The sequence below is a fragment of the Scatophagus argus genome, chromosome 11 (assembly GCF_020382885.2).
Source record: "Scatophagus argus isolate fScaArg1 chromosome 11, fScaArg1.pri, whole genome shotgun sequence".
NCBI classification, from domain to species: domain Eukaryota; kingdom Metazoa; phylum Chordata; class Actinopteri; family Scatophagidae; genus Scatophagus; species Scatophagus argus.
Window position 1 is genome coordinate 6,228,426 of NC_058503.1, and position 13,795 is coordinate 6,242,220.

The window sequence follows — 13,795 nt, forward strand, 5'->3', positions numbered from 1 at the left end:
GGTTGGACGTTTCAGTTTTAATTGCTGCAGCTCTTCTGAACCCTCTGACATTCATGTGTTTTTAGGTGTGTTGTACAGGAAATTATCATTATTTTTATTATCATGTTATCATGGTAAAATAGAAGCCTTTTGGGTCATATGAGAATCTTGTTACCGTTCATGAAACTCATGGGGCTCGATGAGGATATATGAGAATTTTGATGTTTTCATGAGATTCTGTGTTACTTGAGACTAGTAGAGGTTTCTCACTGAGGTCTTAAAGTGGCATTTGGGGTCTTTAGGGTCTAATGAGCCTAATCAAGTTTAAATCAACTGATCTAATATTTTATTTAGAAAGAATACATAACTGATGTTCAGCAGTTTTTTAATAGAAAACAAATAAAAGAAAATTACAGAAATGAAATTATAAGAACACAAATGGTCAACCTAACAAGTTTGTATATGTTTGCATATTTGCATCATGGTCATCATCATCATTAAAAAAAGCTCAGAGAAAAAATACTACACATAAAGAAGTAGACAGAGGCTCTCTGAAACAAGAAGTGTTACTTTTTAACATGTCTGAGGATGATTCAACACTGCTGTTCTCAGCTGAAATCTAAACAAAATGTCTGTCTCTTTTCAACTCTGAACTCCTGTTTAATCAATGTCTAGACAATCCTGTGTAAGACATTGATCAATCTCTATACAGGATGATCTCTGAAAAGTCTGAATAGTGAGGACGGGTTGGATTGATTAAATGTGGACTTTGCTTTTTTTTAGACTTAGAAAGCTGAGTCTAATGTGCTACTGTAGTTTAAAATGCAATCTATTTATTTATTATATTTGGTAAAAACTTGTGTATGTTCTCTGGGTTAATGGAAAATTAGACTGTATTTTGGAAGCAAATCTTTAAATGTTATTGGTACACGTCCAGTCCAAGCACGGCGATAATGCACACACAGCCAAGCGCGCGCGCACACAAACACACACACACACACACACACACAATCTCAGTTTTCAACAAAAACATTACAGCTGTATGAACAAAAATGACAAGTTTATATTATGTCAACCAGAAACAAAGATTCAATTCAAACAACTTAAACATCTGCGTATGTTTAATTCCAGTATTGCAATTGGGCCCCAGTATCACGACTCTCAGGCCTCAATATTGCCAGTAAAGAAGCAAAGCGACTAGAAAAGCAGCTGCTGATCTGTACATTATTGCATCATGATGACATCATCAGACAGAGGAGAAGTTTAGCCGAACAGCTCAGAGCTTATTTTCAACAAGCTGCTATCAACAGCCTTAGCAGAGGTTAATCAGCATCATCAACATGAATTTGACACTTTGTCTTCTTTTTACAAGTTGCATGTTGATAAGATAAGGTTACTGCACCATGAGACCAAATACTGCATAGATAAACACACACACACACACATAATGTCCTTAACCTGTTTGTTCATTATTGGAAGACTGAGATGTTTCAAGTTATTCAGGAGGAGGCAGGAAGACAGACAGGAAAATATGGACCGTTTGAAACCATAGAAAAGTCACTCTCACTACTGAATGATGGTGAAGTCGGCCACTGAGAGCTTTACAGAGCTCCTCGCTTTGAAGCTTTCAGCCCCAAAATGTTTGAGTGGAAACCTTGTGGTAGGAAATACCAGCATATATTTCAGACATCATTGTTTGAAAACGATTAAATTATTACTTTTGCATGACCTTTGTAAATGTTTTGCCAATGAATCATACAACAATTAAATTAAAGTTCTGAAAAGTGCTTTGAACAGTATTTTAACATTTAAATAACTGCACTTAAATATATATTTTTTGATATTTACAAAAACAGCAGCTGTGGAAATGCTGACATTTTTTTATTTTTTAAGTGCAACCTTTGCAACAAAAAAACAACCCCTGCTGAACAATGGGGTTTGCAATTTTTTTGGCCATGCATTCATTTTGAGGATTTTGATTTTGATTAATGGCTGCATACCAGCTGTGAATAAAACATGAACTTCAGATTAAAAAAAATTAAATAAATAATAATAATAATAATAATAAAATAAAATAAATAATGGCAGATTCAGCTCCCTTTCAACTGATCACAGAGTAGAACAAATGTCGTTCCCTCAGGTAAAAAGCTGATTGGTTCACATTGCTGGGCCTTCGCAATCAGGAGATGAAGAGACTGACTGGACTTATTACATCACCAGGGAGGAGAAGCTTTTACATCTCATCTTCACTTTTTTGTGAAGTTTTCTATGGTTTCTCCTGGTTCTGTGAAGCCCTTTTCATGAATGCCAAACAACCACCTGATGATTTTGAAGTTATTATTTGAAATTCTAAAAATACTAATGAAAGCTATCTGCTAGCAATGATATTAGCTTGAGAACACCAGACCAAGACCACCAGGGGCTTCTGGGGGACCCCTATTTTCCTAGACCTGTCACATGTAAGCACACATGGAAATGCAGCAGCGTGGTCAGTTACAGTGTTAAAGTAAAAAAACAGTAAAGCTAAATGACGTGTACTGACTGTCCATCTTCGTCCGAGTTTTTTAATACCAATACCAATAATACAATCCACACCATCCGACCCACAAAAAATCTGCACAAATTGCTAACGAGTAGAACTGATTCGAACTCTATGCATTATACTGACGGTGCTCTCCCAGGTGCTGATTCTGCTGTCTGCTCCTATAAGCACACAAATTCCAAACAGTGTTCTTAATTGTTAAATAGTAACAAAACAAGTAACCCTTCATCAAAGACATGAACTCTGTCTGTCCTTCGCTACGTCTGAGGGTGACATAAAATGGGATGGTGGACTATCCCATGCAATGCTTTTTGTCATTAATGATTATTGGAATGCTGCTTCATCACTGACTGAACCTGTTTTCTTGTAGGTTGACCAGACCTCACCCGACCCGTGCCTCTCCAATACACTGTGCTGCCTATACACAACAAAGATCTAATACCTGTTACACAAAATAGACCATGCTAGCACCCTATAGAGGCTGTAGCGTTCACTTCAGTCACAATAGGAAAGTGATATCCTGATCCTGTTCATTCTTGACCATCATTAAATTGTAAGAGAAAAAAACCCAAGGGTGAATTAATGATAAACAGAGAGCTCGGATGGGAAAAGGTCAAAGGTCAAGGCCCAGGAATCAGTGGATGGCTGGAGAAAGATTTACTTCATATCTGAAGTCAGAGAAAGGGCTTACCATCTCCCCCTTTTTATGAGCACCTGCAATTAAGCTCAACATGTAGGCCATGTGAAGGCACCTAAGCCATCCCAATGGACTGATAAAGACACTGAGATACAGTGAAAAGCTCAGAATGAAGCTACTTTGTCACACATAACATGCTAATTGTCTCACTAGTCTGAGAGCTATACTGGTAGTGGAACTAAAAATGTGGTGTTTATCTTGAGGGTGGCACTGGAGGAAAAAGCAATGGAGCCTAATATAAAAGGTTCATCCAAATCTGCCCAGTAGCTGCTGAGATATCTGTCTCTGGGCTAATGTATCAGACAGAAGGACACATCATGTGGTTGTTTGAAAGTCATGAAAATGTTTTGGTTAAATATTTACAATATACACTGTAAAATAAAGTATTAGAGCACACAAAAAGCAAATCAACAAAAGTTAACATTTTCTTTTGCTCATGGAAAGTGAATAAGCTTATTTAAGGAAAATGTTCCTTTGCTGTTGCAGGTTCTTAAAAGTTCCAGTGAAGTGTTAAAGTCTTAAAAAGTTCCTGTTTGAATGTTTTAAACTCCAGGAAGTTCTAGTCACACCCAGTGACAGCATGAAGGTTGACTGAAACAAATCTGAGAGTGTTCACACCAAGGCCCTTTTCACTGTAAAACCAGGAAGTAGCTCAGTCCAGAGTGCAGACTGAGTCTGTAACACACTGGCAGTGGAGACGACAACAGATACAGGCAGAAGTGTGGATATCAGACAAAAAGATGAGGTCACGTATTCGTTGCTGCAGTTCAAACTCTGGTTCCAAACATACAGTGTGTTGACTCAGCAGGAGGAGAACAAGCAACCAGTGGTCCTTGGGGTAGGGTCAGGTGATCAGACTGGTTGAAACAGTTGATCCAGACTATCAAAACTCATTTGTTTGGAGGTCAAGCTGAACAGTCCTCAACAAATGCACTATTTCCTGCTGTGTGAGTAACATTTACTAAAAACTAATGTCCAGCTGTTTTGAAATTACTGACCCTTTTTTAAAAAAATTAAATTATATGCTTGCAAGCCATCCATCCATTCATTTTCTATACCGTTATATCTGTCAGGGTCGCGGGGGGATGGAGCCTATCTCAGCTGACCAAGGGCAAGAGGCAGGGTTCAACCTGAACTGGTCGACGGTTAACTGGAGGGTTGACACACAAAGACGGGCAACCATATACACACACACTCACACCTGGGGCCAATGTAAAGTAGCCAATTAACCTAATGTGCATGTGTGTGGGAGGAAGCAGGAGTACCTGGAGAAAACCCACTCTTGCACTGTGAGAATATGCAAACTCTAGACTCCTAGACTGGGATTTGAACCTGGAACCCTCTTGCTGTGAGGCGACAGTGCTAACCACACATTTGTTTTTTATTTTCATTTTCCCCCTTTCCCCCTTTCCCGCTTAATTGCTCTCTGATGCTGTATGCTAGGAACAAGTTGAACACGAAGGCAGGGACATCTGAGGGAGGAGTCCTGTAACATCACAGTCCGGTGCTGATATGAAGACATCTGTATTTGTTCATGACGAAGGGCATCTGCTGAGGTCTCTGACATCAGGTTTCTGCTGGTTAGTTCCTTCAGCAGGAGGAAGAAGGGCTCCTGTGTTCAGAAGAGAGTTATTGGGACAGAACCAAACCCCTCTGAACTCTGACAACCAAGTCCAAACTTTCTTGTAAAACTCTATGTCTGGGCTCAACACAAGTTGCATTAAAATGCATCAAACTACTGGCACCAATGTGTCTTTGTCATGCTAATTTGTGAGAATTTTTACGAGGAGAAGATTCTGGTATTTTTAGATAGGACTTTTTAGATTCTGCCAGTCGAGTTTGGTTCCTCACCAACGCTGGTACTGATTCTTGTTATCGCAGTCAAATAAATGTGCGAAAAACAAACTCCAGCTTTATTTTCCTTAGAATCAGTCTGCAACAAAGAGTCTTTCATTATAAATGATGAGGTACTTTGGGAACTGTTTTTGGCTAAAAAAAATTAAGTATTCTCTAAGTTTTAATGCACAGGTTGAACATCTCACAGATCTCACAGATTTTCTTTGCTTTGGATGTTGAATCAGCAGAATTTGGAGCATCAAAATGATAAATGATAGTGACAAAAAAAGCTGCATACTGATGTTTTTCTGGACCACTTATTGCTTTCCACAAATTATTAGGCAAGTCTGTAATTTTTCCATGACCAGAAATCCATGACTACATTAAAACATCCCTGTAAAATCCAGGATGAGTGAGAACCCCCCCATTCTGTTTGGCTTCAGGTCTGCGATTTATTTAAAGGGACGAGTCCATTTCTGGTTTAGATAAATCATCAAAGGTTGCTGTCATATTAGCTGAGAATTGTTGGACCAGAGAGGAAGAAAACTTCCGATCCAGACAGAAGGAGGAGGAAAAGGAGGTTCCCTTTCAGTCAGGTGAGAAGGTTGCAGGTTTGAATTCCTGCAGTCATGATGGCAGAGTTTGTCTCTTCTGGACTCTCCTGCCCCTGTAGCTCCAACAAAATGGAGGCCAGGGGTCAAAGGTTAGCGGTTCAACTCCACAAAGTCAACACTGCCTTCAGTAGGGTGCGAAGAGAATCGATCCTTGGCTTGTTCTGATTGGTCCAGGAGCTGGTCGCAGGAAGGAGGCTGTGAAGAGGGACGAGGTGGCTGGAGGGCGAGGATGAAGAGAGATGGCAGGAGTGAGGGGCGAAGAGGTGGTCGTGAGGAGGGTGGGGGAGGAGAGAGAGGAGAGAGAGGAGAGAGAGGAGGGAGGGAGTGAGATGGTGGAGGTGAGGGAGGAAGGCGGAGGAGAGAAGGGAGTGGACAGAAAGGAAGAAGAGAGGGAGGGCTTCACTAACTCCTTCTGTGGATGACAGGGGTGGAAACAAGAAGAGGAGAGGAGAGGAAACAAGGAAAGGAAACAAGGAAAGCAATAGAGACAATAGAATAAAGAGAGGAGGGAAAAAAAGAGGAAAGGAGAGAAAACAATCAGATAAGGAAACAAGGAGACGAAATGTGGAAAAGTAAATAAATGTATCAATTAATTCGAAAACAAAATGACAACTCAAAATTGTTTTATAGTCAGGCATGACATCATTGATCTAGCATTGATTAATGATACACACATACATACTGCATTTGCTGATCTGCACAAGACTGTACATATTGGTTTATGTCAACAAAACAAATGTAAGTTTAAATTTGAGGGGAAATGAAAGAGGGATACTTACAGTGAGTGAGTTGCGCTGCTGTTTGTTATAAGGGCTGTATTTGGGTTTGCTGGGTTTTCCTGCCACTCTGTCTTTATGCCTCCTGCTGGAGATGTGCTGCAACAAAAACGACACATTCTGACACACTGAAAACAGAGGAAGCCTGTGACTCACATTGGCTGAGTTATGGAGATTAACAAAGGCAGGAAAGGGTGGAGACAGAACAAGACTACCTGCTGAGACAGAAGAACCAAAATAAAAAGTTAAATACTTGGAGAAAAAGGCTGGAAGCAGAAAAATATCTGGCTGCTTTTTCTGTTTTTAACATCATTTTATTCTTCTGTGGCTCTCATTTAATATCGAAATTTTGACCTTGTAAATGTATCTGCTACACAGTTCCAACTCTACAATGTACAAAAAGTGAGCCGTCCATCACATGTAGCTGTACACTCCCACAATGTATTGCATTGTATAGATGCAAAAATTACAGATGCCTGACTCTACATCTGGTAGTGACGATGCAAACAGCCGATGACTCACAAGGGTCTCAAATAACTTATCCGATACTTTATCTAAGAAATTGTTTGTACTTGTGAATGGAAGAGTCACAGTGTTATTACACTGTGTGCCCCTGCCGTGTTTCTACCTGTTTAAGTTGGATCTCAGAGTTGACATGGACATCACAGATCTGGCAGTGGAAGGTTTTGTTCTGCAGGCCAGAGCCCTTCAGTCCAGAGGTGCTGCCGTTCTTAAGCTTGGCTCCGGGTCGAGGGTAGGCCTTGATTGGCCCGGCGCCACTCCGAGCCTCCAGCATCGTCTTGTGCTTTGAACCTGCAAACAGAGAAGGCACAAACCAAATGCTTTGAAATAAGAGACAAAATGATAAATAATCTGTCAGCGTTACATGGCATTGCAGCTCGAGAGCCATGTTCATGTTGGGTTCCTTCATATTTCATCCCCTTCACAAACCTTTCACAGATTCTTTCAAATCTTGCTGCTTGTTTTTCAAATGATCCATCAGTTTAAAGACTTTACTAGTTTCAGTTTATTTCTATGAAAACCAACCTGCAGGGACTGTGTTGAAATCTGTGTTGAAATCTCTCATTGTTCATGCACTCAAGGATAGCCCAAAATCTGAGATATGACAGTTGTCTGCTGCTTAGAAACCTTTAAATGACTTGACCAGCTTCATATTATGAGCCTTATAATGCCCATGTCTGATTATTGTTTATCTTCTGGGATTGTTCTCAGTTGCTGGAGCAGTCTTAGTCCTAAAGAACCAGATCTCCACAGCATGGTAGTATTCATTTATCTTAAAGATTATATAGACAATGTTGTATCCCACGACTATTGTTTGTAATGTTTGTAACCAAATTCTGCTCGGTACTGATCTACTTGTTTTGAGACTAACCGATGGAGGGAGGATTGTAGTGGAAGCACTGGGGTGTCAGGAGTGACTCTGTGGTAATGTCAAATGAACTGCTTTAAACTCTGTCTCGTTTGTGGGTGTGACTTTTGTTTACTGTGTCATCACATTAAAAAAATGTGTTTATGGCTAAATTGTTTACCAGAACACAAAATTGTTTACAAGGGAAAATTTCTTCATTCTAAATCGCATTAGTTACTTTTGCAGATAAATGATGAATGTTTTTCCCATTTGTATCACAGTTCACCACATGTGGCTGATGTCTTTCCATACATCATCTCATTCCTCCTCACCTGCATTATGAGCCTCCAGCTGAGAGAGAGAGTTCACGGCAACTTTACACAGAGAGCAGTACAGCAGCTTCTTTGCTTTCTCCTCCTCCGACTCCACTGAGAGAGGAGCATGCTGGGGAGAGGCCTTAGAAGGAGCAGGAGCAGGCGGAGCAGGAGGAGGAGGAGGAGGAGGAGGAGGAGGAGCAGTGGACAACAAGGATGTGACAGGGGCTGGAGGAGGGGGAGGAGATGCTTTGGAAGAAGACGAAGAGGAGCAAGAATAGAGACCTGGGGCAGGGAGAGCGGAGGGAGGACTGGAGGGAGGAGGCTCACTGCCTGCCCTGCTAGATGAAGGAGAGGAGGAGAGAGGGGAGGAGGAGGGGAGAAGGAAGGGTTTGAGAGGAGAAGAGGAGTCGATGAGGCTAGATAAGAGTTCTGGAGGGACAAGTAACAGGCAGAAGAGGAGGAGAAGGAAAAAGAGAAGGAAGAAATTAAAAACACCCTATAATATAAAAACCAAACCTACCCAAAATGTAAACACATCATCACAGTAACAGTATTCAGATCTGTGTTAATAGAAGATAAAATCAACCTGTGTGCTGATTGGTGCTGCTGTGAGCTGAGACGGGAGGGGTGGGGCCAGCAGGACTGGTGCTGCTGCCATTGGACTCTCCAGTGATTGACAGCTTGGCCTTGGCCTTGTTCTCCTGAGACTTGAGCTTCTTGGCATGACGACTGCCTCTGTAATGAGCTTCTGCCTGAGACTGAACAAGAGACATAAAGAGAGACAGAGAAATTAGGCTCTTCTGTTTCCTCTTGTTTCCCTGGATAAAGAGATGTCCCTTCCTGTCTAGCTACTTTGAGAAAAGCTTCTTAGACACAATACAATCTCTGAGGGATTCTTTCACTGGTTTCCCTGAAAAGATGCAACATTTTTCTGGGGGTTTACAATCCATGTAGTTAAAGCAATATTTCACTGATTTAGCACTGCACTCTCTCAGACTCATTACGAACTGAACCAGAGATATTTTTCAGATTCCAGACAGCTTCATCTGGAGACAAAAAAAGTCCACTCGCACGCTCTTCTATTGTTACCTGCCACCTAGACTGCTGTCTAAACAGTAGTGATTCACAGGTAAGGGTTTTTTAATACCAGCACCTACCCAACCTGTTATGTGAGCCAATCCGCCTGACCCACAAAAATACAAAAATACGCGTTAATTGACCACCTTAACCCGACCTGACTCACAAACCATCAGCTTTATGCATTATATACTTGTATATAGCTGTATATTGTACTGTTTTTACAGTACCCTGTAAATTGTTAATTTATTGTACCTTTTCATTCTTTTGTAACTGTTTTTGCACACTTTTTGCTTTTTGCACTCCTCTTCTGTCCTTGTGAGCTGCCGCAACAAATGAATTTCCTCACTGCGGGATCAATAAATTTCATCTTATCTTATCTTATTGTATTTTGGACAGTTGTCAGGACTGAGGACTGAGACAAGACTGAGTGATGCAGTGTTGCTGAGAGCAGCAGAGAGCTGTTTCTCTTTCCTCTTTCTCTGTGTTTCCCACTCAGAGTATTGGGAAGATATAGGCTAAGTAAACAGACAAATTGTCTTTCAAACTAACTATGTGTGTGACAGAGAGAAGGTGGACAATGGATAGTGGACTGCGGACTATTGCGTGCAATGTTTCTGTCAGCTGTTCAGAAAGTTACTCAAAACACTGCTTTGTCACTTACTGACTCGCTTGCCTGAACCTGTCATATTTTCTTGTAAACTGACCTGAACCCACCATACCCGCAGGTTATTATGAGATGAACCACAATTCACTTCTAAATAAGACCGACTCAAGAAGCTTTTAATTGTGCAGCCAGGCTAGCGGCTCTGTGAGGTTGCTCTTCAGCCTGGTTGTGCATTGAACTAAATACTAATATCAGCATGCTTAACATGCTCACAGTGACAATGCTTACATGCTCATGCTCAGCAGATGATATTTACCTGGTGCACTTCTTAATTTAGATGCAGCATGCCAATATTGTCTTTAGCTTGGCAAGTATTAAACCATAAACCTAAGTATGGAAAAACTTCAAAATTTCTCCTGATGATAATACTAGATGAAAAGTTAGCTGATCATAAGACAGAAAAAAAGACAAGAAAATATTTTCATTAGTAGTTTTCTGCAGAGACACATTTTAGTGTGTCAGTTTAATTTCTCTGACATAGTAGGTAGCTTACCAGAGGGAGTATTAAGACTAGCTTAGCAAAACCTTATTTCAGGAGGAAACTGTTAGACTAGCTCTAGAAAAACTCAAAGTTGAGAAAAGTGAGAAACTGAAAATGGCAGCCCTTTAAAAAATCATAAAAACAGGAAAAAAAAACAGACTGAAGTCCAGGATGTTTAGCCTAGTTAAGCAGGGTTACACTGCTACCTCCATCAAGTTAGAATAAATGCACCCTCCAACAACTTCAAAGCTGTCTGATTTGGTATTGCATCTTGTTTATTGAGCAGGTTTAGAAATATATGTATATATATATATAAAACGACATAGTTTTATCAGCAGGTGCCAGTGTAGGGATTTGTTGACCAACAACCACTGGGCATGGTGATTGCACTCAACAGAGAAACAAAACTGTAAATTAGATAGTTTAATAGTTGTTGGAAAGTGAAAGATTCAGACATATTGTTAGCACTCGTACCAGACTACCGATGGAGCACATGACAGGAAGTTGATCAAGGAATCATTATCAAACTGACAGTATGAGAAATCAGATCTACAAGTTAAACTACACACAACAAAATGCAAACACAGACACCCACATCAGAGTTGAACCTCAGCTGGCAGACGTTACATGAGATAACCTGTTTCTTCTTGGGTGCCAAGGTAACACCAAAGGTGTGGTTGATGACGGCCTTCTGCACTGGGTCCATCTGCAGGAGACAGACAGAGGTCAGAGGTCACTAGCCTGCTCAGGACTGGCTGAACGGTGATGACAGGGTGATGCTGACAGAGTGACAGGTTTCTTTATCACAGTTGGTCTGTTCTGCTGGCAGCTACAACACACTGCCACTGTTAATGTCACTCACACACAGTCATACCGTGTTGAAGTTTGGAAAAAGCCCGACTGGTGATGTCGTCTCGACAGAAAATGACAGGAACGGTTTCATCATCACAGAGGGACCAGTAGCACCTATGAGCCCTGGCAAGGCTCCGCCCACTGCAGTACAGCCACTTCCTGGAAACAGAGACAGAGAGAGAAAGTGATGTTCTCTTAAAATGACACAGCACATCACACCCGTTCCGTGTTAATTTCAATAGTCCTGCCCCATCTGTTCCTTCTGTCATTCCCATTTTCTCATTCAGTTGGTGGAGCTTCAGTAAATACTAAAAAACATTTTGTGATCTCACAGAAATCTATATTCAGGTCTAAATGATAAAATATTTGCCCAAGGTGAAACCAATATTTAAATATAAAATTTCTCAGACTGTGTCACTCCATTCTCATTTTGTTCTTGTATGCTATATCCACTGAGTATATGGAAGCATTGATTTAAATGTTTCACCAGAGGAAAACATTTTGTGATTTTACAGAAGTGTCTAAAAAATATCACTTTTAAGATTTGGGCAGAAATGCTCTGTAAATTACATATAAATATATGAAGTGCTGAGGTCACAGTTTTGAGGCTTTGATGTAAAAACAACTTATAAATGTTTCAGATACCCCACTAGTCCAGTAATCATTTATAATAAAATAAGCAGGTCAGCTTGAACCTATACAACGAGACACTTGTTATCAAAGCCCCAGAGGAAGAGATGAAGGAAATCCATCTCACCCTGATATTTATGTCATTTCAACCTAGAGACCCGAGCAGATGATCTGCAGTAACAATACAAAGAACATATGGAGCTGAAGCTGCTGGAGGCAGAGAGAGGTATTAATCCACAAAGACAAAAGAAAGAAGCTGAATGAGTGGCTAATGTCCGTGTGTCCATTTGCTACAGGGCCAAGAATTGTTCTGTGCATCTCAACTCTGCTTCATCTCCATTTAAAGAGGCAGAGAGTGCTACATTTACTCAAGCAACTACAGTGTAGTGGGACCCGAGGTGACTAAATCAGGGGTCATACACTTTGTGCCATACATGACTACCAACAAACAAAAATGGCTCGGAAACTAGAAAGTAAAAAATATCTTGAGCGTCTTTCAGATTACAGAATTATCATAACCTGAAGTCAAATACCCACTAATCCCAGTTTAGCAAATACCAACACGCCGTGCCTGGATGAGATGAAGAGGGATGTGCCAAAAAAGTGGTATCTGATGCCCTGGGAACAGGACCAGGATCAAAATACACATTTAGAAGATAAGAGTCATATCAGCACATTGGTTTTGTGTTATTTATGTGTGTGTGTGTGTGTGTGTGTGTGGTGGTGGTGGTGGTGGCGGCGGTTGGGGTAGTGATGTCTCTGTAGTCTGTATCCAAATTTAAATCTGCTTCCAGCTGTATTTGTTCCCAGTTACATATGAGGTGTTACATACACAGTATATACACACAGAGTTGATCTGACAAAGAATAAGCGTACTTCTTCTGTCCGTTTACTTTTATAGTCACATCCAGTAGAAGCCCTGCAGTGAATTCTTTCATAACGGAGTGTGGGTGGAAACACCAAGAGCATCTGAATCAGCCTTGACAGAGGAGGAGGAAGAGGAGGAGGAAAAGAAGTTTTGTTGGTTTTGTTCATCTCTCCAACTTAGGTAAATACCAGGTAAATTCTATCCCATGTGAAATATGCTGCTAGTTTGACAAACTCTTAATGCTTTAAAAATTAATTTCATATGGGCTTTTTGCCTCCTCCTGTACTTGTCATTTGTAATTTATCACATATTATGTCTAATCTTACTATTATTACCATTATTATTATTATTATTATTATTATTATTATTATTATTATTATTATTATTATTATTATTATTATTATTATTATTATTATTATATGCTTCGTTTTGTTCATTCTTGTTGTTTTAACCATGTAAATAAAAAAAAAACCTTGCAGATGAGGTTTGGTTTTAGATTTTTATATCCACCCAAACCAGGCCAGGTCAGCTGTATGTGTGTTTTCGAGATGACATTATGCTAGCTGTGGATTAGCTGTGTGCCACGCTGTCGCTCTCTGAGTTTATCCTCCTATGGCAAAGCAGTGAGTCAGTAGCTGTATTTATCACTACAGCTCATTATTAAGTTCAGGACAGCATGACACAACACATTGCTGTAATCAAACACATGTAACTGCACGCACATACACACACACCCACACGACACACACACGCATGCACATGCACACACAGCAGCTCAGATCACTGTCTGGATCAGCTCTGATTAGCTGGAAAATTATTTATTATAGTAAATACAGATTAACATCTATTTTTAAAGATGGTGTAATGTGTCAGCTTGGCAAAGCTGCCAAAATACAGGCTTTGTCCTACTAGAGCCACAGTGAAGATGTAATGCTATTCAGCTGAATCTAAACTCTTGCTGATGCTCATTAGTTTAAAGAAAAAAGAAGGTATTTACACCCATAGCGAAGCAGAAATATATTCTTCATACTACCATGTCAGTTTTTATTAGCACTATGTAGTATTTAGCAATGGCTTTCCAAATACAGCA

General features: G+C 40.3%; 1 protein-coding gene across 3 annotated transcripts in view; it reads right to left on the bottom strand.

Moving 5' to 3' along the window:
- Nucleotides 1-347: 347 nt before the first annotated feature.
- The window catches only part of znf385b (zinc finger protein 385B), a 47,509-nt gene continuing 34,061 nt past the window's right edge, over nucleotides 348-13,795 (bottom strand). For 2 of the 3 annotated variants that reach the window (XM_046404781.1, XM_046404780.1), the window contains 7 exons: nucleotides 11,230-11,366; nucleotides 10,951-11,061; nucleotides 8,717-8,888; nucleotides 8,146-8,559; nucleotides 7,073-7,257; nucleotides 6,448-6,543; nucleotides 348-6,080 (listed from right to left, as the gene is read on the bottom strand). In XM_046404781.1, the coding sequence (XP_046260737.1) occupies nucleotides 5,793-6,080; nucleotides 6,448-6,543; nucleotides 7,073-7,257; nucleotides 8,146-8,559; nucleotides 8,717-8,888; nucleotides 10,951-11,061; nucleotides 11,230-11,366 (1,403 nt within the window). In that variant the 3' untranslated portion in view covers nucleotides 348-5,792. The remainder of the gene's footprint in view (nucleotides 6,081-6,447; nucleotides 6,544-7,072; nucleotides 7,258-8,145; nucleotides 8,560-8,716; nucleotides 8,889-10,950; nucleotides 11,062-11,229; nucleotides 11,367-13,795) is intronic. The other variant, XM_046404782.1, reaches the window with a different exon arrangement.